The sequence below is a fragment of the Nansenia antarctica genome, assembly GCF_963989245.1.
Source record: "Nansenia antarctica genome assembly, chromosome: 7".
In the NCBI taxonomy this organism is placed as follows: domain Eukaryota; kingdom Metazoa; phylum Chordata; class Actinopteri; order Argentiniformes; family Microstomatidae; genus Nansenia; species Nansenia antarctica.
In genome coordinates, this window is record NC_137677.1 from 38,430,284 (window position 1) to 38,451,676 (window position 21,393).

A 21,393-nucleotide genomic window follows, 5' to 3' on the forward strand; every position below is an offset into this window, starting at 1 on the left:
TAGCCTATATTATATGACTACTTGCACACTACTTGACTACTTGTACTGTGTCATATTGCATTTTGCACTACTAATTCCACTGTAGTACGACTACCATCACTTTATTATTACTTACTTTACTCTATTATTGTGTTTTTGTATCTTGTTGCAATGCCAATTTTGAGGAACCTAAGCCAAATATTTTGACTCTTGTGTACCTGTACATTGGATGTGTAATAAAGGAAATTCTGATTCTGATATCTGAGGTGCCTACCACTGCCCTTGTGCCGTTGAGCAAGGCACTTAACCCCTAATTGCTCGAGGGGCGCTGACTATATGGCTGACTATGTATGCTCTGTGCCGAGAGCAAAAAACAAATTTCATGACATTGTACTGTGCAGTGACCAAAACGTTGAATCTAATCTAATAAAAAGATTACGTGCACACAGATTAGTTGCACACAATGACTCCCATCGTTTCGAAATACAACAACCACCAAAAAAACATGGATCACTTCGATGGTGTCGGGCTTCTTTCAACAATAATGTAGCAATAGTTTGGCACTGACGCTCTTTTGTTGTGTATGATGTCGGCGGTCCGGTAGGTGTATGAACGATATAGGCAGCGTTCGTAAATTCGCTCTGGAAATCGGATCAGCACTCATGGAATGCCTCTTGTCCAATCAAATTACTGGGTCCCTTTATGACGTCGAACCCAGTGTGCGCTCTGGGTAGGCACGCTTCTCTGAATGTGACGAACGCAGCCACGGGCGGTCATGTGACTGTAGCTGGGATATAAACACTCCGCGCTGCAGAGAGAGAGAGAGGAGCAGGGTGCTGTGTGCTGCCGGAGCAGTCTCTTTTATCTGGTTGCATTTGAACTTTAGCCTTCCCCGGATAAAACATTTATTTCCAACTTCAGCTACAGTGTTAGCTAAGTTTGGAAAGAGGAAACGGGGAGCGACGTATTTGGCAATTAAATGCTCAGTGAGGTTAGGCAGCATCGGTAGCCTTGTTTTACAAAGGGAGAACCATTCACATAGCCTATTGACCTGATTATTTCTGGAAAAACAATGTCAATGGATAACGCTGGACCTAAGAAACGTTGCTGTGGTATGTTTGTTTTATTTATTCAACGGTGTCACTAGTGCTTTCACTAGGACTCGAATCCAGGCAGTTAGTAAGTTTTAGCAGACATGTTATTGCATTTGATGACTACCTAATAGAGAGTAGCTGATTGTTTTGACCACCACACATTATTGTCATACCAACACCTACAACACCCTCCTCTCCCTCCTCTGCAGAAACGGTCCACGACTTCTTCACATCAGCCAAGTTCCTTATTTACCTGGGACATGCCCTGTCAACATGGGTGAGTTGAGTTCCTTATTTACCTGGGACATGCCCTGGACATGTTCGCTTTTCCACAGTGATGCCCTAGTCACTAGGCTAGTGTGCTGGGTTCACCCTGTCTGTCACATCCAAACTGTGCATCGTGAAAGATCATGTCGCCAAACTGACCATGCTAATAATGACAAACCTTTTAAGCAAGCAAACTGCAAATGCACTAGTTGGCTTATTTGCAGGGAATCCAATGTGTTTAGAAACAGTTGATTTGATATCCAAAAAGCAAGGTATACTTGCATTCTCTCTTGACAGGGTAGTTGGAGAGCTCGAGCAGGTTGCACACACATAAACTAAACTAAACTAAAACAGGAGAACACACCGCCGCACTAGATCGCTGAAAAAAAAAAAAAAAAAACTACTTCAGGATATCTCACATGTTTGTTGTGCTGTTCTTTCTTGCGGAAAGTTTAGATGAAGTCAAAAATACTCACCAGAAGAGATGTTTGGTTAGTTTGACCCTGAGGCGGTGGTGTATCCCGAGTGCCGGCTCATGCAAGTCGCATGTCGAGGGGAAAGCATTTCTCTTCATGTCAACTTTCCACAATAAGAAACAACAAAAAGCATACACAAATGGCTTACTAAATAGTAGGCAGTATGAATATTGTAAAAAAAAAAAAAAAAAAAAAAAAAAGTTGCCTTTCTAGAAATAATTGCACACAACATATAAGGATGTAGGAGGTGATAGCTATTATTTAAATGATAGCCTGTCTTGATGTGCGTCTTGTGCACATTGTGTTTTGTGTACTTGTACATTTTGTTTGTTCTAGGCCAGCAGTGTCCACGAGTGTACAATTCAGATAGGAAGGGTTTCAACTATACTTGCAATCTATAATGCAATTCACAAAACATGTGCTTTTGATTAGCTAATGTTTCCTCTGCCTAGTCCTTGACAGACTCTTATCAATAGTGTGACATCACTTTGCTTAGCAGTTGGTTTGAATCCAACTGGTAGACCTTGTAGAAAGCACACAGTATTATTTTTTATTCTAGCTTGATTTTTTTTCTTGTTTTGAGAACTGTATTCAATCGAGAATTTTTGTAAACAGTCTGAAAATGCATTGCATGTCACGGAAACGCTAGACGTAATATTCAAAACCCCCATGGGATTATTTCTCATTGCGTCTATAAGAAACAATAAGGTAAAGATGGCCGACTTGGGACAAATTTTACACATTTTTGCACATGCAATTGGGGCCCTTAGTCGGGAGAAAGGTGGCTGAGGTCAACAGCTACAGGCTCTTCTGACGCTTGTTTCTCTGTAGTCATCGAAGCGCACCACTCACCTGGGTAAGTAAGTTCACTCACCTGAAGTAAGTTCACAGACTACATTTTGACAAAATAACTTCCCCACTCTATTCCCTTAGCTCTATGTAATCTTAAATTGCCAGCTGGTTGTCTTGAGTTGCTGATGGGTTATCTTAAGTTGCATGTAAAACCACTAGTTAGGGCATCGTTTCTCAACGGGGGCGGTACCGGCCCCCAGGGGGCGTTCAGACAACATCGGGGGGCGCTGGAACAAATCTTTTTAAAAGGGGGGCGTTGAGGTGTTCTTGGGGGGCGTTCACGCATAAAGTATTTTTCTCATGAAAAACAGCTGTCAGCAGTGTTATTACGGGTACGTTCGTAAATGCACGAACGGTCAGTTCGCTCGGACAAACCGTCTTTTCAGTCAGAGCACCCATCTCTGAGCGCTCTGAACTTGGCCGGGCTCTGTGACGCAGACACACGTAGCGCAGCGCCCCAAAAAATAAAAGTGAGAGTGTCATCAAGAAGATGAAGCTAAAAACTCAGCTAGCAAAGGCAGAGCTTTTGATAGTTTCCAATGTGTCTGGGTAAGCTGCATTGTAGAAGAATCTTGACAGTTCATGTACAGTGCAGAAATTGCAATACTATGCTAGTCTACGATAGAAAGAACCCCGGTTCATCCCATCTGTAAGGTCATGTTGACCATGGATGCACCATAGCTAATGCTAGCACAAGCCAACTTTCAACCCTTGCCATCTTTTTCTTGCATAGCACCCGCAAATGAACACGGAGTGGAATAGGCTATATAACTGTAAATAGTTGATTGTCTTTGGATTTAGCCAGTTGGCGAAGATTTATGAGGAATAGGCTATTTAATTTGTGTTGCTCATCTAACAGCGATACAGTGTTGTTCAATTTACGGTCTTGTTTAATTTCTATGAGTGTTTTCCTTGTAGGCTATGCTTGAGTGACATGTGTTTCAGTTTGTAGGCTCATTGTAATTGTTGGCTATAAGCGAGAGAGAATATTTCTTATGTTAGTTTTGATACTCAGTCCATGTCCCCGCCGGTGACGTAAGCCTGTCTTGCCAAATACTCCTTCCCCGCGTATACACACTACCCTCTGCGCTTATGCGTTCCCTCCTTCGTTCTGTCTGTTTGTATTCTCTGATGTTGTCTGAGTTTGTTTAACACTCATAAACAGCATTTTTATTCACATTCACATGGCTTTTCTGCTCTCTGGTAAACTAATGATAATGATATTCCAACTGCCCAGTTAAATCAAATCTATTATTTGGCATTCAGTGACATGCTTTTTAAATGATATAACACAGAATATTAGTCAACATTAATATTCACGGAAGAAAAAAAGACAACTTTTTTTGATGGGGGGCGGTAAGAGACCTGGATAATGGACAGGGGGGCGCTGGCCCAAAAAAGGTTGAGAACCACTGAGTTAGGGGGTTAAGGCTAGCTAGGTGAGGTGTGGGAATATAGCCTAAACATGATGGTCCTCTGTGGCTCAGTGGGTAGAGCATGGTACTAACAACGCTTAGGTTGTGGGTTTGATTCCCGCTGGGACCATATATATACTGAAAAATGTATGCACTCACTGCAATGTAAGTGGCTTTAGATGAACGTGTCAGCTAAATGGCATATATTACATGATCCCAATCAGAAGATTACAACGATATCTTCAAAGTCTGAATTGAGCAATGTTTTAGGGCTGTTGGGACTTAAGACTAACGGAGCTGCACGTATGAGTGTCAGGTATAATGTCAGGTAGGCCTAAAGCTACAAACACATGTCAGGTAGGCCTAAAGCTACAAACACATGTCAGGTAGGCCTAAAGCTACAAACACATGTCAGGTAGGCCTAAAGCTACAGAGAAGCTAATGTCAGGTAGGCCTAAAGCTACAGAGAAACTAATGTCAGGTAGGCCTAAAGCTATAGGGAAACTAATGTCAGGTAGGCCTAAAGCTACAGAGAAGCTAATGTCAGGTAGGCCTAAAGCTAGAGAAGCTAATGTCAGATAGGCCTAAAGCTACAAACACATGTCAGTTAGGCCTAAAGCTATAGGGAGCTATAGGAAGCTATGTTTTAACCCAAATCTAATTTAATTTGTTACATGTATCACATACAATACAGTCAGCAACCATCAACAATTCAATAATCAATTCAAAAGTAATAAAAAGTGACAATAGTATTTATTAGTGCAATAATGTCAGTGTGCAATAAGACCCATTCTTCCTGCCATGCAGTACTCCCTCAATCTGTTTTCTAAGTAAAGTGTTGGCATAATCACATTCAAAATCTCCACAGAATGGATCAGTTATAACTTGTAGTTATCTCTCTAGGCTACCTTTTCCCAGACTCAGTGTCACTACTCAAAGGTGGGTCCACCGGCTGTTTTCTGCTGAGAGCTGTGTAGCCTAATGAGCGTTCGTTACCTTTTTTTTTTCAACCTTTTTGTCGATGAAATGTATTTTCTGCTCTGGGCACAGAGTCGGGGATCGAACCAGCGACCTTCCGATTGCTAGCCGGCCTCTCTAACCTCTCTGACCTCTAGGCTACCTGTCGCTCCCAGCAGCTAACTATACATGCACTAACATGTATGTATGTATCTTTTTTAGGGCGATCGAATGTGGAACTTTGCTGTTGCCGTGTTCCTGGTGGAGCTGTATGGCAACAGCCTCTTCCTCACAGCCGTCTACGGGCTGGTGGTGGCAGGCTCTGTGCTGCTGCTGGGAGCCCTCATCGGTGACTGGGTGGACAAGAACCCCAGACTCAAAGGTGTGAGGCTATAAGTGTCTGTAGCAGAGCTTTACTGCTACGAGTCTACTCAAAGACCATTAATTATGTGTTTGGGGATGTAATTTGGGATTAGGACCAGTTTTGTATATCTTTTTTTACGTTAAAAATATTATTAATTTGGAAGAGAATCAGAAACCATTTAATTGTCAGTTTGTCATGGGTTAAACCTTAAATTAAGTGAACAGCCAGAGGGACATGACTTGTTTCTGCTCCTAATAGGCCCAATTATCCTCTCATTTCATAGTGGCCCAGTCCTCACTGATTGTCCAGAACTGTGCGGTCATATTGTGTGGGATCCTCTTAATGGTGGTTTTCCAGTTCCAAGACCAGCTTCGAGCGCTATACAATGGATGGCTTCTGGTAAGATCCCTTGATATCAAACTTTCTCTTACTGTCACGGTAATTTAATGGTAACTTGCAGAACAAGGCACAATGCTCTTCCCTAGGCCTGAAACAAGAGTTCTCATGTGAATGTGTTGTTTCATTTGGACGACCTTTACATATCAATTAAGTAATAATGTTCTGGAAGACTTCTGAAATCTTGTCACTGTGGCTATATCAGCAGGCTCAAGCCAGACGGATACACTTTGATTTATTTCAAACAAGACAAATTCAAGCAAAAAAGTCACAGTTTTCATTACTTTTACATTACATTTTTGGCATTTAGCAGACGCCTTATTCCAAAGCGACTTACAATCGATACATTTGACTAAGTAAGTGAATCATCAATTATCCAGTCGTAGCAGGAAGAGTAATCTAGCTCAGGCCAGGGACCATTGGCAGTCGCTTTGCTAGAGAAGAACGTTTATTTTTAATGTTTATAGTAGACACTGGATAAACAGTACAATTCACCTGATGGTCCAGTAGCTCTCACACCGGGCGTGGCGTCCAAGCCGCCTCTCATGTCCTAGGGCAATGGCCACGAAATGATAACAAATGTCCTTCCTATGCACCGAAAATAAGAAGTCTTAAAAAAACATGAGGACAATTGGGACACGATAACCATGGGCAGCGTGTTATTCTGAAAACATTGGAACTTTAACGATGAGCATCATTTATATCAAAAAGGCAGCTTTGGTGTCCTGCCATAGCTCCACATGTTTTTCTTCAAGTTCATGGTTCCCAACCGAGAATTAAGATGTATTATTATGTAGTTATTCTTTTAAGTGTTCTCAAACAGGCCCGGTCCTAGGACTTTGGTGGCCCTAAGCAAGATTTCAAATGTGGGTGGGGGGGGCAAACGTTTTTGATTGACGGGTGGTAGCTTGGTTGATTGACGGGTGGGAGCTTGCGCTACATCGACGGCGCAGGTGTGCCCCCCTCTAGCAGTTGTGTCCCTAAACAACCACATAGACTGTTTGTGCCAGCGGCCGGCCCTGTTCTCCAAGTATTTAGCTATGGTCCCAAACTCACACCGGGACTTTCACACCGTAGCGCCCCTCTGCTCTCTGCTCACACTTGCACACAGGAAGGAGCCGTGACCAAAAGAACGTGGGGATGTCAGAATTCAAATTGGACGTGATCGTGTTTTCTCTTTGTGTCGCTGACCAACTCGCGCTGTGCGAGTAAAGGTGTCAAGTTCTTTGCAGATGACCCGTGTCTACAGCCGATGTGTGCCGTGTGTTTCGAGTACGTGGCTTGTGGAAAATTGGAGTCCGTCTGGCTTTAATCTCTCATGTGTACTAAATGACCACACATACTAGACAGCCCCAGTACCCTACCTCAGCAACTCAATTCAATTTCACCCCCACTCCACCCCTTTTTCAAGAAAAAAAGTATTCTTTATTAATTTTCCTTTTTTTATTATTATTCAAATTGTCCTTTGCTTAAAGAGCTTTCCTCTTTTTGTTGAATTGTAGATTGTAGGATTTTGTTTGAACAGCAACACCTTATCCAGTGAAAGAAAACAAGTGAACTTGTTTTTTTATGGTTGAGAGAAGGTTATCGGGGTTATCAAGAATAGGCCTGTTTACAGTGAACGGTGTCATGTGCAACAGCACAGCTTGCACTTCTGAAGAGGCCCTTAGTTTTTTTTTTTTTTTTAAGAGGGGGATGTAGCTGTGAGTGTGGCCTGGTATTTGAGTGTTTCTGGAGGTGGGGGTGGAATAGGACATTGAATGTCTTGTTCATGGCTGTGTGTAGTCAGCGGGTCCTTCTAGGGCTGTCACATGATGCACAGAAATGCTGTCTGGCCAGTCTGAGCCAATCGTGTTCTGTGTATTCTGGTTAGAACAGCTGCATCATAACGTACTCAAAAAACAAACAAAAACCGCAGGGCCGTTTGTTAGACAGTGACACTGGGCCTAGGGTTGTCAAGCATTGTAGTGTTAGCTGTTTCTAGATTAAATGCTACGCTGTTGCTTTTGTTGTACGGTTGTTGTTGTTGTTTTTTTTCTTCTTCTGTGCATTGTTGCCGTAGCGATAAGGTCACATGTTGATCCCTAAGTGTCATAATGAAAATATTGTCCCTTAACAAACAATAACAAATGTGATTTTTGGGGGGGGGGTTTTCAGACATCCTGCTATGTCATGGTAATCGCCATAGCCAACATCGCTAATCTGGCCAGCACTGCCACCTCCATTTCCATCCAGAGAGACTGGGTCGTCGTCGTAGCTGGGCAGGACAGCAGCAAGCTGGCAGGTCAGTCTCCATGGAAACAAAACCTATTCAAAAAACCTTAATGGTCCAGGATCTCATTGCCATGCCTCTATCTCACCCCTGATTGAAGCTGAATCAGCTCGATCATCTCATTTTCCTTTTTGTAACCCACTTTGTTTCACGTTTCGTCGAGGAAGACCATAAAAATGGGAAGTCTTCCTAACAGTCATCATCCAGTCTTAAAAGAATGGTGTAATGAGCCCTAAAGACCAGCTGATTGGCCTCACCAATGTCCCGGAGCTGCGTGCTCCATTTTCATATCTGTAGAAGTCAGTTAACCCCAAGTGCATTGCACTATATAACCTTCAAGAAACCTATAAAAATGTCTGTCAAAAGAACGTGCGGGAAAGCTATCAACCTCAGAAGTATTATTAACATTTCCTTTGGTGTCAAAGTTGTTAACGTGTTTTTTTTGTCTCTTAAAAAAATAAAATAAATAAGGTTTTCAGGAAACTTAGTCACTGGCTGAAATTGTTAGGCCCTTTTTCTCATTCCCCCCTCCCTCCCCCACAGACATGAATGCCACAGTGCGGATCATCGACCAGCTGACCAACATCCTGGCTCCTATGTTGGTGGGCCAGATTATGGCCTTTGGCTCAAACTTTATCGGCTGTGGCTTCATCTCGGGCTGGAACCTGTGCTCCATGTTCCTGGAGTACTGCCTGCTGTGGAAGGTCTACCAGAAGACCCCGGCGCTGGCCATTAAGGCTGGCAAGAAAGAGGAGGACCATGAGCTTATGCAGCTCAGCTCCCACACAGGTAGTAGTAATAATAATAATAATAATAATAATAAACAACTTTATTTACGTTTTGTGATCGGACGAAGTAGGGCGATCACATATGGGCCCCAAATGAAATGATTTATGTTTTTGTTATTTTCTGCTTATTATTGCCGCAGATTCAAATGATCAAAAAACTATCAAAAATAAGCCTGGATTTTCCTTTAGCAACGTTGATGGAATACCCCCCAGGTCTTACATTACATACAAATCCAGACTAACAGGTTGATGATTATATTGTTATTTATTGTGTTTTTAGGGGTCTACACCTTACCTATTGTTATGGTTAGGGTTTTAATTATTGTTAGGACGCTGTAGCTCTGTCTCTCATAGTGGTGGCCACTATCCCCAAATGTAATATTTCCCCCATTGGCCTAATGGGGAGCTATAACAAGTGTTTGAAATGGCCAACTTTGAAAGGCCATATCTCCCTAACCCAGTGATCTAGACTCACCAAATTTGGTACATAGGTCCCTCTTATGTCAAGTTTATTTATATAGCACATGTTCATACAAGCAAATGTAGCACACTCTTCTTTACAGAATAAGGAAAGATAAATAAAAACATGGTTCAGATAAATAAAAAAATCACAATGAACAAAAAGGTTACCACCATTTTGAATTTAGTGAAAAACGGTTTTACAGTTATTGACCTATCTGCACCAGGTGCACCAAGACGGTATGTAGCATCTACGAACTGAGGTGCTGACAAGGTAATATTTTTTTACCATTTGAACAATCAACATCACCGCCATTAACTAACCATTTAATTTTAATGTTAATGTATTTAATAATCAGAATCTAGCATAATATTTCTCATGCTTTCCATGTTCATCCATCTAAGATGGATATTTGTGTACTCAATACACGATACTGTTAATTTATTTTTATCCTCCACTTTCCTTTCCTCCACTGAAAATTAAATCTGTTCAACACTTAATCCAGTACGGTCTAAGGCATTAGTTGTTTAATCGGTCCGATGAATCTAATATACTTAACAGCCCTAGTTTCCACACGTCATGAGAGAGTGAGTTGTTAAACTGTAAAGCACAAAACTGCTTTTTACGAGCGGCAGAGCTTCCTTTGCTTATTTACACAGAAGGTGATACATGCTTGAATCTGAGAGGGTGGAAGAGCTGTAAACGTTGTGAGGTTGGCATTAGGGCTGGGTATCGCCACTGATTTCCCAAAACGATTCGATTCCGATTCACAGCTCCCGATTCGATTCACGATTCGATTCGATTCCGATTCGATCTAGTTACAATATACATTTTTTGCTTGAATATGAAAGAGATTCTCCGAACTAATGCTATAAATGGTTCAAGGAACCCTATAACATGTAGCATTGTTAAACATATCAATGAATTGACTCCAAAGCAGTTACATGAATGTACTTTTTATTTACATATGACTTTGCTTTTGTCCAGCTCATCTCTATCGTCACATTTGTTAAATCCAAAATGCACCCAGACATCTGACTTTAAGCCTGGTGGTGACTTGAGTGTCCCTGCCATCGCCATGTTTTTAGATTTTAGTGTTGAGACCTCACGTTGCGTGAGATATGATACATTCTTGTAGCGCGAGATCTGGCCACGAGATCTCGTTGCGGGTTGAAGCTGCAAGCAAAAAAAATAAAAAAAATAAAAAATAAATGAAAGATCGATCTCGGGATTTATGAATCGATAATCGCTCATTTAATGAAGATCGATTCAGAATCGGGAAATCGATTTTTTGAACCCAGCCCTAGTTGGCGTATGCTACAGTATGATTCGATCTGTTATAACTTATCAGTCATATGGTCATTCAAACTGGCACCCATCTCTGTGCCATTTACATATTCACATTTTAACCATTTAGCAGACGCTTTTATCCAAAGTGACTTACAATTAGAGATTCCAGATTTTAACTTATGACCTTCTTTTCTTTTAAAAAAAAAGTTATTTCTTATGAGTGGGGCAGTCCCACTCATATTTAGATTTTTATTGTGATAGAGACAGTAGAGATTTGACAGAAAGGATGGGTGAGAGACAGAGAGAGAAGGGATGACATGCAGGATATGTCCGCGGCCGGAATTGAACCGGGAATCCTGCGGTTACATGGTTGATGTTTAGTTGGGTGTGGAGGCTTCTTTTTTCCCCATTATCCCCACGCACCACCACTAACCCCGTTCTCTTCCCGTCCTCCTGCAGACCTGGAGAACGGCCAGAGCCCGGTCGAGGCCTCCCAGCTCATGAACGAGACGGCGCTGGTGGACCAGAAGAAGAAGAAGAAGCAGGGCGGAGGCAGCTGCTGTCCCCAGGTGAAGGAGCCCCTGCGCACCCTGCGTGACGGCTGGGTGGCCTACTACAACCAGTCCATCTTCTTCGCCGGCATGTCCCTCTCCTTCCTCTACATGACGGTGTTGGGCTTCGACTGCATCACCACGGGCTACGCCTACACGCAGAACCTCAACGGCTCCGTGCTCAGCCTGCTGATGGGCGCCTCGGCCGTGTCGGGCATCTGCGGCACAGTGGCGTTCACCTGGGTGCGCAAGAAGTGCGGTCTGATCCGCACGGGCTTCATCTCGGGCGCGGTCCAGCTGTCCTGCCTCATGCTGTGCGTGGCGTCGGTCTTCGCCCCGGGGAGTCCGTTCGACCTCAGCGTCTCGCCCTTCAACGACATCGTCAGCCACCTCTTCGGGGACGGCAGCGGCGGCGGCGGCAACTTGCCGGACGCTAGCGAGCACCAGAGCGTGCTGACCGGCGGTGGCTACGTTAACGGTTCGGGTTTGACCGGGCCGCAAGACCCCAAGAACATGCCTCCTTTGCAGAACTACTTATCCGTCAGCCTGCTGTTTGCTGGGGTCATTGCTGCTAGACTTGGTGAGTAACTGTGTCTTGGTAAAAAAAATGTGACGGCAGCGAAGGTGAAAGCGGAAGCGGGAACAGTTTTCGACAACGTTGACATTTCTTTACATTTTTCAGAATAAAAGTCTGAAGGTTTGGTCAGTTGCCGACTTGTTCCCGCTTTCACCAGCTGCTGTCACAAACGGCTTGATGTGTGCTGCCTCCACTCGTTCCAGAACACTCACACAACCACCTAAGACGGTGTGTTTTCATGTGGCTTAGTTGGTAGAACATGGCGCTAACAACATTGTTGTGGACCTGTTCGTGTTTCAGGAAGTGTTAACCCACTAATCTGTACATACCATACTGTACATAGCTCATAACTCTATATATACCTCTAACTACCGTACTTGCCATACTGTACCTATCACTGTCATGTTTTATATCACTATTTGCACTTCGGGTTAGATGCTAAACTTCATTTCGTAGGTCTGGTACTTGTACTCTGCAATGACAATAAAGTTGAATCTAATCTAATCTTATCTAAACTGTCATAAAGCATTCCGGAACACTCACCACCTAGAGTGCCAAGTGTTTTATGTGGTATTGACCTAGAAACAACATCCGATTGGCTACAAAATGAAGCATCATCATGTATGCATTTTTGGTGAATAAAGTCACCCATGGCATTCTAAAATCTTGACAATTTAATGTTGATTTGATTCACCCGCCTCGGCGCTTAATGAGTTAATGCATTTAGTAGGCTAAGCTGGCAGCCTATTTGTCCATCTGGAGACAATATAAAGTAAGAGGGAAGGCTCCAAGTTGAGCAATATCACAATACCGCACCCCCCCCTCATCCTCCTGCCATTAGTTTCCAGATTACAGCCAGGGAACAAATATACACCAGGGTAAACAGTATGCTCCATGAAGATCCATCATAATGGAAAGTTTAAGCACACAGTGGTTTCATATTCTGCCATCGCTCCTGAAGTTGCACAACATCCTCAGATGTCCATATAACTAAAGTGACAAACATGTCAACAGTGGCTGATCTGCTAGACCAGCAGGATGTGCGCTCTCTCTCTCCTCTTTCAGGCTGACGAGCTTGTGAGCATTTAAGCATAATAGTACCTAACCACCCCCATGCCCAAAGCAACTGCAGAGCTCAGCTACGGTTCTGGTTTGCCAACGAATGGCACATAGATGGTAAATATAGACATTCTCGCTCACTCACATGCCTAATACTGCGCATGTAATGATCCTGTGTGAGGCCCGTTAGCGGCTCTGCCGCAAGGGAGTTAGCTCTCTTGGTGTTGTGGCTAGCCTGTTGTAGTTAGCTTGTTGTAGCTAGCACATCCAGTTTGTAAGGTCGGGTGTTTGTGAGTTCGATACCCGCTTCAGGAAAGCTACTCTACCTACCCCGCTGTTCGTTACAGTAGTTCCCCCAGTGTTAGCCAGAGAACAGTGTGGCCTTTAATTTTTGCTCTGGGTGGGTATTAGACCGTCAACAGGCAGATGTGGAGTCAGACCGGTCTGCAGGCTCGTTAGTGCAGCTGGTGTCCTGTATAGAGATACCAGAAACAGTGCTTAGTGTTGATCTAAGGCATGGGTTTCCACCTCTGAATGTAAAGTAAGCACAATTGTGTCAGACATAGCTGTTGTGTTTCTGCATGCATGCACGATTCAAAGAGGCAGCCACCAGAGAGAGAGAGAGAGGAAAAAAAGAGAGAAAAAAATCAGTCCCCTAGACACCCCAGGCCAGTAACAACATGCTTGTACATATTTGAAATATTTCCAGTCTCCGTCCATTGGTCTCTGGGGAAGAGCACTATTGGCAACCTTTGACGCCAATATCGGCTGATAATTACAGTCAAACTGGGTATCTGTTGGCTGTCCCGTGGGGGGTTTTATGTGGCTGTAAAACATGACTGTACACTTCCTGTCCTTCCTGAATTACTGTACTACTTTTCAACTGCTCTCCCCCCCCCCCCCCCCTCTCTCTCTCAAGGTCTGTGGTCCTTTGACCTGACTGTGACCCAGCTCATCCAGGAGAATGTAATCGAGTCCGAGAGGGGACTCATCAACGGCGTCCAGAACTCCATGAACTACCTCCTGGACCTTCTGCACTTCATCATGGTGATTCTGGCCCCCAACCCCGAGGCCTTCGGCCTGCTCGTCCTCATCTCCGTCTCCTTCGTGGCCATGGGCCACATGATGTACTTCAGGTTCGCCTGGAAGAGCCTTCGGGGCCGCCTGTTCCTTTGCTGGACACCTGAGCAGAAGACGACGGAGGCGGATCCTAACCCTTCCCCCCATCTTCCCACCACTATGTAAAACCAGAAAGAGAGACCCTGAGTGTCCCTTGCTTTTTTTTTTATCTCTGCAACTTTACGCCCCCTCCGACGTCCCTCTGACCATGGGCTTGGTGGACCAGCGTTTTTAAGCTGTTGACCTGCTTGCCTTCAGCCGCCACACAGCACTAATGCAAAGAGTAACGTTGGTTGATACTGCTAGCTAACAATGCTAACACTTAAGTACTACTTTCGTGTCTAACCCTCAGTGTGCACTGTCCGTTTTTTTTTGGGCCATTGACGATAGCGTTATCCCCCTTAGGGAGGGGAAGTAATGGTAGCTGCCAATATTGAGACCACTCTGTGACAAATAGCTTACCCTAGAGAGGTGTCACACAAGATAAAACAAAAAAAACGAACAAAAAAACACCACTTCTCCCTATTTCTCTCTTTCCAATACCTCAACCTAGCTGTTGCTGTCATGCAAGGTGCTTCTGCTAAATGCTGAATGAGGGAGAAACATTGGAGGTACTGCTGCTCGCAGTCGCCACGGTTACAGCTGCTTGCTGCTGAAGTATGTTCTGTGGCTCTAGTGCTGTTGGAATGACATTACAGCGTCAAAGTGGCGGCGGAGGGATTCTCGTTTCTCGAAGTTATCTGTTTCTCAGTGGCTTTATTGGTGCTGTAGAACTTCTGTAGACAGAAATTAGCATTTCAGAATACTAGTTACGTTCCCTTAAGTAATTAACCAATTTTTGTTTTAGTTTTTAACCTCCACCAGTGAGAAACCTTTTCTGGCTTGTCAAGTTTTTAACGCAGGTTTGGGATATATCTCTTAAATGCATGGTTATAAGGGTTATGGAAATTATTTATTCAGGAATGCAGATATTTTATAAGTTTATCTTATATATTCTCATTATCATCAGTATTGTCATATCTCTATGCATTCACATCAATGATATTCTCAGTAACCAAAGTGGAAGTTATTATACAGCTTAAAGGAATTGAGGGAAAACCTGTTGTTTTCTGTCTTATAAGCATTCCAAATACGATTGGTGTGTAGTTACGTAGCGTCGTACACTCTAACACTATCGTAGTCACCAGTATATATTTAAAGATCTCCAACCCTGTTGAGATTGTACTCGTACTTCTCAGTTCCTTTACCAGTAGTCAACATTATTATGCTATAGTTGTCGTCAGTTGATTTGTTTATATACCGTGGTTAGCGTTGATCTAACGCATGGGTTTTATGTCGAGTCGTCCAAGGGGATTTTTTTTTATTGTGATTGTTACACAGGCACTTTATTAAGATAATGTACTCTGTCCATAATGAAACGATTTTCAGGCACCTTCAGACATGACTTCAGCATGTTGCACCACACTAAAGCTCCACCCCCCTCCGCACTAAACCCCCCCCCCCCCTCACCCTCTCCTCCCTCCCTCCTAGATCCCCCAGTGTTAGCTTGTTAGCTTACAGAGTACAGAGTCAGCAATCTCAGTTGGCCAGTAACTGCCATTATACATGTTCAGGTATTTGGGGCTAGTCTGATGGTTGGTTGCTCCTGGTGCATTCAAACACCACTGTGAAGGTTTGCAGCCTGCTTATTATTATTTTTTAAAAAGCTCTTGGACTGCTTCAACGCGCACATTTTGTTCACAGTAGATTGCAGGGTTATGACTAACCTCTTCTCCATGAAGAAAAACCGTAGCTGGATCAAGGCGAATTTTTGTAATGAAAATATTAGTGTTGGAGATGAGAATGGCCACAGCTCATGGAGAGAACAGTGTGGCCTTTATTTTGCCCTGGGTGGGTATTAGACCTTCAACAGGCAGATGTGGAGTCAGACCGGTCTGCAGGCTCGTTCGTGCAGCTGGTGTCCTGTATAGAGATGCCAGAGACCGCGCTTGGTGTTGATCTAAGGCATGGGTTTATACCCCCAAATGTCAAGTAAGCACAATTTCGAGAACTGAGCACAAAGACCAGAGTTTCATTTGTTCGGATTGTGTATTCAGGAATATTTCATCAGACATGGCCATAATATATAATATGTATTTTCATACAATTAACAAATGTTCTGTCCATCCAGAAATACTATTTGATACACTGTACTGGTTGAAGTAAAAAAATAAAAAGTATTTGTGTGTTGTGTATGTTTCAGATTATGTTGTCATTGTCTATAAATGTCGTAAGTCTTTTTTACGTCTTTGACATTTTTTTTGTTTTTATATTCTAGTGTAAACATTTGTTTTCTGAAAGATTTGTTTGTGAAATTGTTCTCTATCTCCTGTGTACCAAGCAATGCTCTTGCATAACCCAAGAAAATCCTGAGTAGAATATGCTGATGCATTATACTTGCTCATTTTTGGAAAATACAGAAAAGGCATTGTTATATTAATCGTTGTTATAAGTAAAACAACAAATCTTTGTGTAATCACAGCTTGCGTCATTGAAAGCGTAACATTTTGGTTTATTCTTATTCAATTGCATTACACTTCATTGAAGTGAAGGACATTCATATGGCTTGTATTGCATGCAATAAAAAATAAAACAACTTTTGTGTGATAACTTATTAGCTATTGTACAAGAGAGGTTGGCAGCCATTTTGAGAAGCCCAAGAGTTGCTGGCCTCCTGTTGGTTGGCTTTGACCTGGCTGCTACTGTGCTGGGTCACATTCCACAGTGGGGTTAGCTGCTAATTTCCCTCAGAAGTCCCTTTCAGGGAGCCAGTGTTAAATGGACTGACTTTAAGCCGAGCTGGATGACCTATACTTGCGTGGTTTGGGGGAAAAGACAAAGGGCTCTATTTTCAACTGGTGCAAAATGGACGCAGGTCCAAAAGCAGGCATTATTTTGCCTATTGGCAATTTGTGTCCGCAAAATTACTGGAGCGCTGTCCTGTCTGCGCTCAGATGGGCTGAGTAGCGGTAATAGAGGCATGTTCATCATGACAGTGAGGAGGCCAAGTGCCATCAGTTACACTGGGAATTCTGGCCATGAAAATAGCACTAATATTTCATACACACACCCTAGTGTCAGAGTACCCGCATTTGTGTCACAACTGTTTTTTTGTTTTTTGTTTTTAAGTAATTTGTAGTGTGGTAGTCCCACTCATATTATTCATTTTAATTGGACAGATATAGTGAAGACAGACAGGAAAGTAAGGAGAAGAAGGGAGAGAGGGCATGGGCCAGATTTGAACCCATGCCGACATGGGCATATGTGTGCACTACAGACCGCGGTGCAAGACCACTGGACCACCCCAGGCCACACAACAGTTTTTTTTTTTTACACTGTTAAGATATAGTCCATATATAGCCTACTACACAAGACACAAACGTCTATTGAGTAAGTGTTGACAAGCACAACATAATAATTATAGGAGCATATAGCTATTTCTCCCATTATACTGAGTTTACTCCAACTGACAATCAGTAATGCAATTTGTGTTGCTGTAATGATCTGCTTGGTTCAGAATATTTTAGATGCATTTGATTTATACTTAAAAATATTGATGGTTATAGTTACTATTCAGCCGGTCATTATGAAATTAATATCATACTGTTTATAACCACTTTTGTGACAGTTGTGAGAGTTTTAGTGCATTTTGCAAATGAAATGTGGTGTTTTGTCAAACGTCTTTACTGTTTAGGAGAATGCATGAACCTGTTTGGAAACTGCTTCAAGAAATGTGCTCAAGCAATCAAGAAACGCTCAGGGTGAAAGGGGAAAACACTTTGCTCAAGTCCATAGTCTACGGACTGATAAGTATGCATACAGTAGATAAGATTTCATTACAGATCATTTCTAATTTGCTCTTAAAGACACCATAAATATTCCTTCTGTGGATGTTTTTCTTTTCTTCCCGTATTTAAATTCCATAATTAACTTTACAGCCCGTTGATATGACGTCACAAACAAACTAAACATGGCTGAGCATCCCCACGGCCCAACAGGGAAACAAAGGGTGACCCAGTTTCACCTCTTCCCTAGAATGTTAACGGAAGGGTTCTTGATGAACCCGATGTCCCTCAGGCGAAGGTGCAGTGGCCATGAAGACGCAACCTGAGTCACGGTGGACCTTGGCCAGAACACGCGGGAAGGAACCGGACACCGCAGAATCAGCCCAATGCATACTTCCTTATTCAACTCTAGGAACAAATAAAACGTGACCCACTTCTCCAGAACGCTTAGTAAGGGCTTTCAACTAATTTCCCCTGGGCTGCAAAACTTCAGTCTACTAAGTAGGAACCATTATAACGTTTATGAATGTGTCAAATAGGGCAGACAGCCTTGAGGATCCTAACCAGAGGGTGGCTGGGTTCCAATCCCAGTGCTGGGGAGAAAGATCTGGCAGTATGTGAGCCAACAGACAAAACTGTTCTCTTCCATCACCTCAATCGTCCCTGGCTGCCATTGTGCAACTACCTGGCACCCCGCTGGTGGAAGTAGGCCTACATGGCACCCCGCTGGTGGAAGTAGGCCTACATGGCACCCCGCTGGTGGAATTGTAGAGTCACTCCCTATCTTCCGTCCTAGACTGAAGACCCACCTCTTCAGGCTACACCTTAACTGTCCCTCCTGAGACATCTACAACCCCTCTACCCACCTGTACAGTTTTATCTATTGTTAATATAGCATTACTATGCTACACTGCTATGCTACACTGCCAATGGCCATGGCCTGAGCATAGATTACTTTTTCCTGCCATGACTGGTGGATAGATGATTCACTTAGTCAAATGTATTTGTTGTAAGTCACTTTGGATTAAGGCGTCTGCTAAATGGCAACAATGTAAATGTAAAATGATCTAAACCTGTCCCTGGAATTGAGCTTTGCAAGCAAGGCTGTGCTGTTCCCAGCTTGTGTAATCAGGGGGTTGGGTATGGTAAGGCAAGGCAAGTTTATTTGTATAACACATGAGAACGAGTTAGGTAACTTCTGTTCTTATACTTCAATGAGGTTAGGTAAGCTGGGAGCTTATGAGCTTTGTACACAAAAAGTAGAGTAATGATGCGATCTACAGGACTTTAATGAGGTCCAGCCAACCTCTTGATAAAGGATGCAATGATGAACTGTGATAAAACGAAGGGCGCTATGGTAGCTGGCATCCAAAGGTTTAAGAGTAGTGGCTATTGCATTGTGGTAGATGATATCACTATAATCAAGGCAAGGCAAGGCAAGGCAAGTTTATTTGTATAGCACATTTCATACAACAGGGGCAATTCAAAGTGCTTTACATGCATTATTTAAAAATACAGCAAGAGGAGCATAAGAAAATAAAAATTACAATGAATAAAAGCAAATATAAAAAGTAAATAGATAAAACATTTAAAAAGACAATAGTTAATGGAAAAAAGACATTGATAGAAGTGTTTGTGTTTAATCATAACTGGTGCAAAACATGAAGGTTTTTAGCTTAGATTTAAATATTTTAAGGGTTTGGGCCTGTTTGATTTCTTCAGGGAGTTTGTTCCAGGAGCATGCAGCAGCGTGACTGAAAGCTGCTGCACCGTGTTTTGTTTTTACTCTTGGAATTATTAGCTGATTTGTCTCAGCTGACCTTAGGGACCTTGCGGGAATATAGGGTGGGAGGAGATCTGATATGTATTTTGGTCCAAGACCATTTTGTGATTTGTATGTAATTAGGAGGATTTTTAATTCAATTCTCTGAGAGACTGGTAGCCAGTGCAGGGATCTCAGGATTGGTGTAATGTGTTCAAATTTCTTTGTTTTTGTTAGGACCCTAGCAGCGGCGTTTTGGATGAGCTGCAATTTACGAACAGCTCCTTTAGATAGGCCTGTTAGTAGACCATTACAATAATCAAGTCTACTCGAAACAAATGCATGGATGAGTTTTTCAAGGTCTTGCTTGGACATGAAACCTCTCATTCTTGTTATGTTTTTCAGGTGATAGTAGGCTGATTTAGTTATCGAGTTTATGTGGCTGTTGAAGTTTAGATCGGAGTCTAGAATTACACCAAGATTTCTGACCTGTTTTTTAGTGTGAAGAGAGAGAGAATCAAGTTTTGCACTGACTTTCGATCCTTTGTCAGGTGCACCGAATACAATTATCTCTGTTTTGTCCTTGTTTAGTTGGAGGAAGTTTTGTGTCATCCAGGCGTTTATTTGCTCAATGCAATTACAGAGATTGTCAATGGGACTATAGTCGTTCGGTGAGAGGGCTATGTAGATTTGAGTGTCATCCGCATAGTTGTGGTAGGCAATTTTGTTCTTTTTTATGATGTGTCCCAATGGAAGCATGTAGAGATTGAATAGAAGGGGGCCAAGGTTTGACCCTTGGGGAACCCCACATGTCATTTTAATTTGGTCAGATACAAAGTTGCCAATGGAGACATAGTAGCTTCTGTCCTGTAGGTAGGATCTAAACCAGTTTAGGGCAGTGCCCGAAAGTCCTACCCAGGTTTTTAGTCTATCTATTAGAATGTCATGGTCTACTACAGTGTCAAAGGCAGCACTAAGATCTAGTAGTATCAAAACTGAGATTTTTGTTGGTTTGTTGGTTTAAGTCTGTGTTTACGCGAATGTCATTAAGGACCTTAATAAGGGCCGTTTCAGTGCTATGTAGGGGGCGAAAGCCTGATTGAAAGTCATCAAAGAGATCATTTAGGGTCAAATAATTGCTAAGTTGTTCGTGGGCAACCATTTCAATAATTTTTCCTGTACAGGGAAGGTTTGATATGGGTCTGTAGTTGTTTAGTACAAATGGGTCTAGGCCGTTCTTTTTTAGTAGAGGCTTAATAACTGCAGTTTTCAGGGCTTCAGGGAAGATTCCTGATGAAAGGGAGGTGTTAATTATTTGTATTAGTTCGCCTGCCATGCAGCTAAATATGTTTTTTAAAAAGCTTGTTGGCAGGACATCAAGGGCACAGGTGGATGGTTTAAGACGTGACATGATTTTATCTAGGGTCTTGTAATCAATGGTGTTAAATTGTGACATGGTTGTTATGTCCGCCCTATTTGGGGTTGTTAATGGGGACATGTTTTTCATGCCTGACACAGAAGACCTAATGCCTTGTCTAATGGTTTCTATTTTATTGTTAAAAAAGGATGCAAGCTCATTGCATTTACTAGTTGAGTGAAATTCCTGAGCAATGGGTGTTGGGGGATTTGTTAGTCTGTCAACAGTTCTGAAAAGGATGCGGGCATTATTGATGTTATTGTTTATGATCTTAGAGAAAAATGATTGCCTGGCACTTCTTATTTCTAAGTTATAGTTTTGAAGATTCTCTTTATAGATATCATAGTGGACTTGAAGGTTTGTTTTTCTCCATCTGCGCTCTGCTTTACGACATTCTCTTTTTTGGGTCTTTACGGATGGGGCAGTTCTCCAGGGAGCTTTTTGCTTACCAGAGATGCATTTGGATCTAATGGG

The 21,393-nt window shown here is 42.7% G+C and overlaps 1 protein-coding gene across 2 annotated transcripts; it reads left to right on the top strand.

Moving 5' to 3' along the window:
- The first annotated feature begins 813 nt into the window (after positions 1-813).
- slc40a1 (solute carrier family 40 member 1) lies at positions 814-15,610 on the top strand. Of its 2 annotated transcripts, none has more exons than XM_080536361.1 (8): positions 814-1,091; positions 1,283-1,350; positions 5,263-5,422; positions 5,688-5,803; positions 7,958-8,084; positions 8,616-8,864; positions 11,070-11,741; positions 13,717-15,610. In XM_080536361.1, the coding sequence occupies exons 1-8, from the start codon at positions 1,052-1,054 to the stop codon at positions 14,040-14,042; spliced, it is 1,758 nt and encodes a 585-aa protein (XP_080392487.1). In that variant the 5' UTR covers positions 814-1,051; the 3' UTR covers positions 14,043-15,610. The 2 variants fall into 2 exon arrangements, with proteins under 2 accessions (XP_080392487.1, XP_080392488.1); XM_080536362.1 differs by having other exon boundaries at positions 8,616-8,861.
- The last annotated feature ends 5,783 nt before the right edge of the window (positions 15,611-21,393 follow it).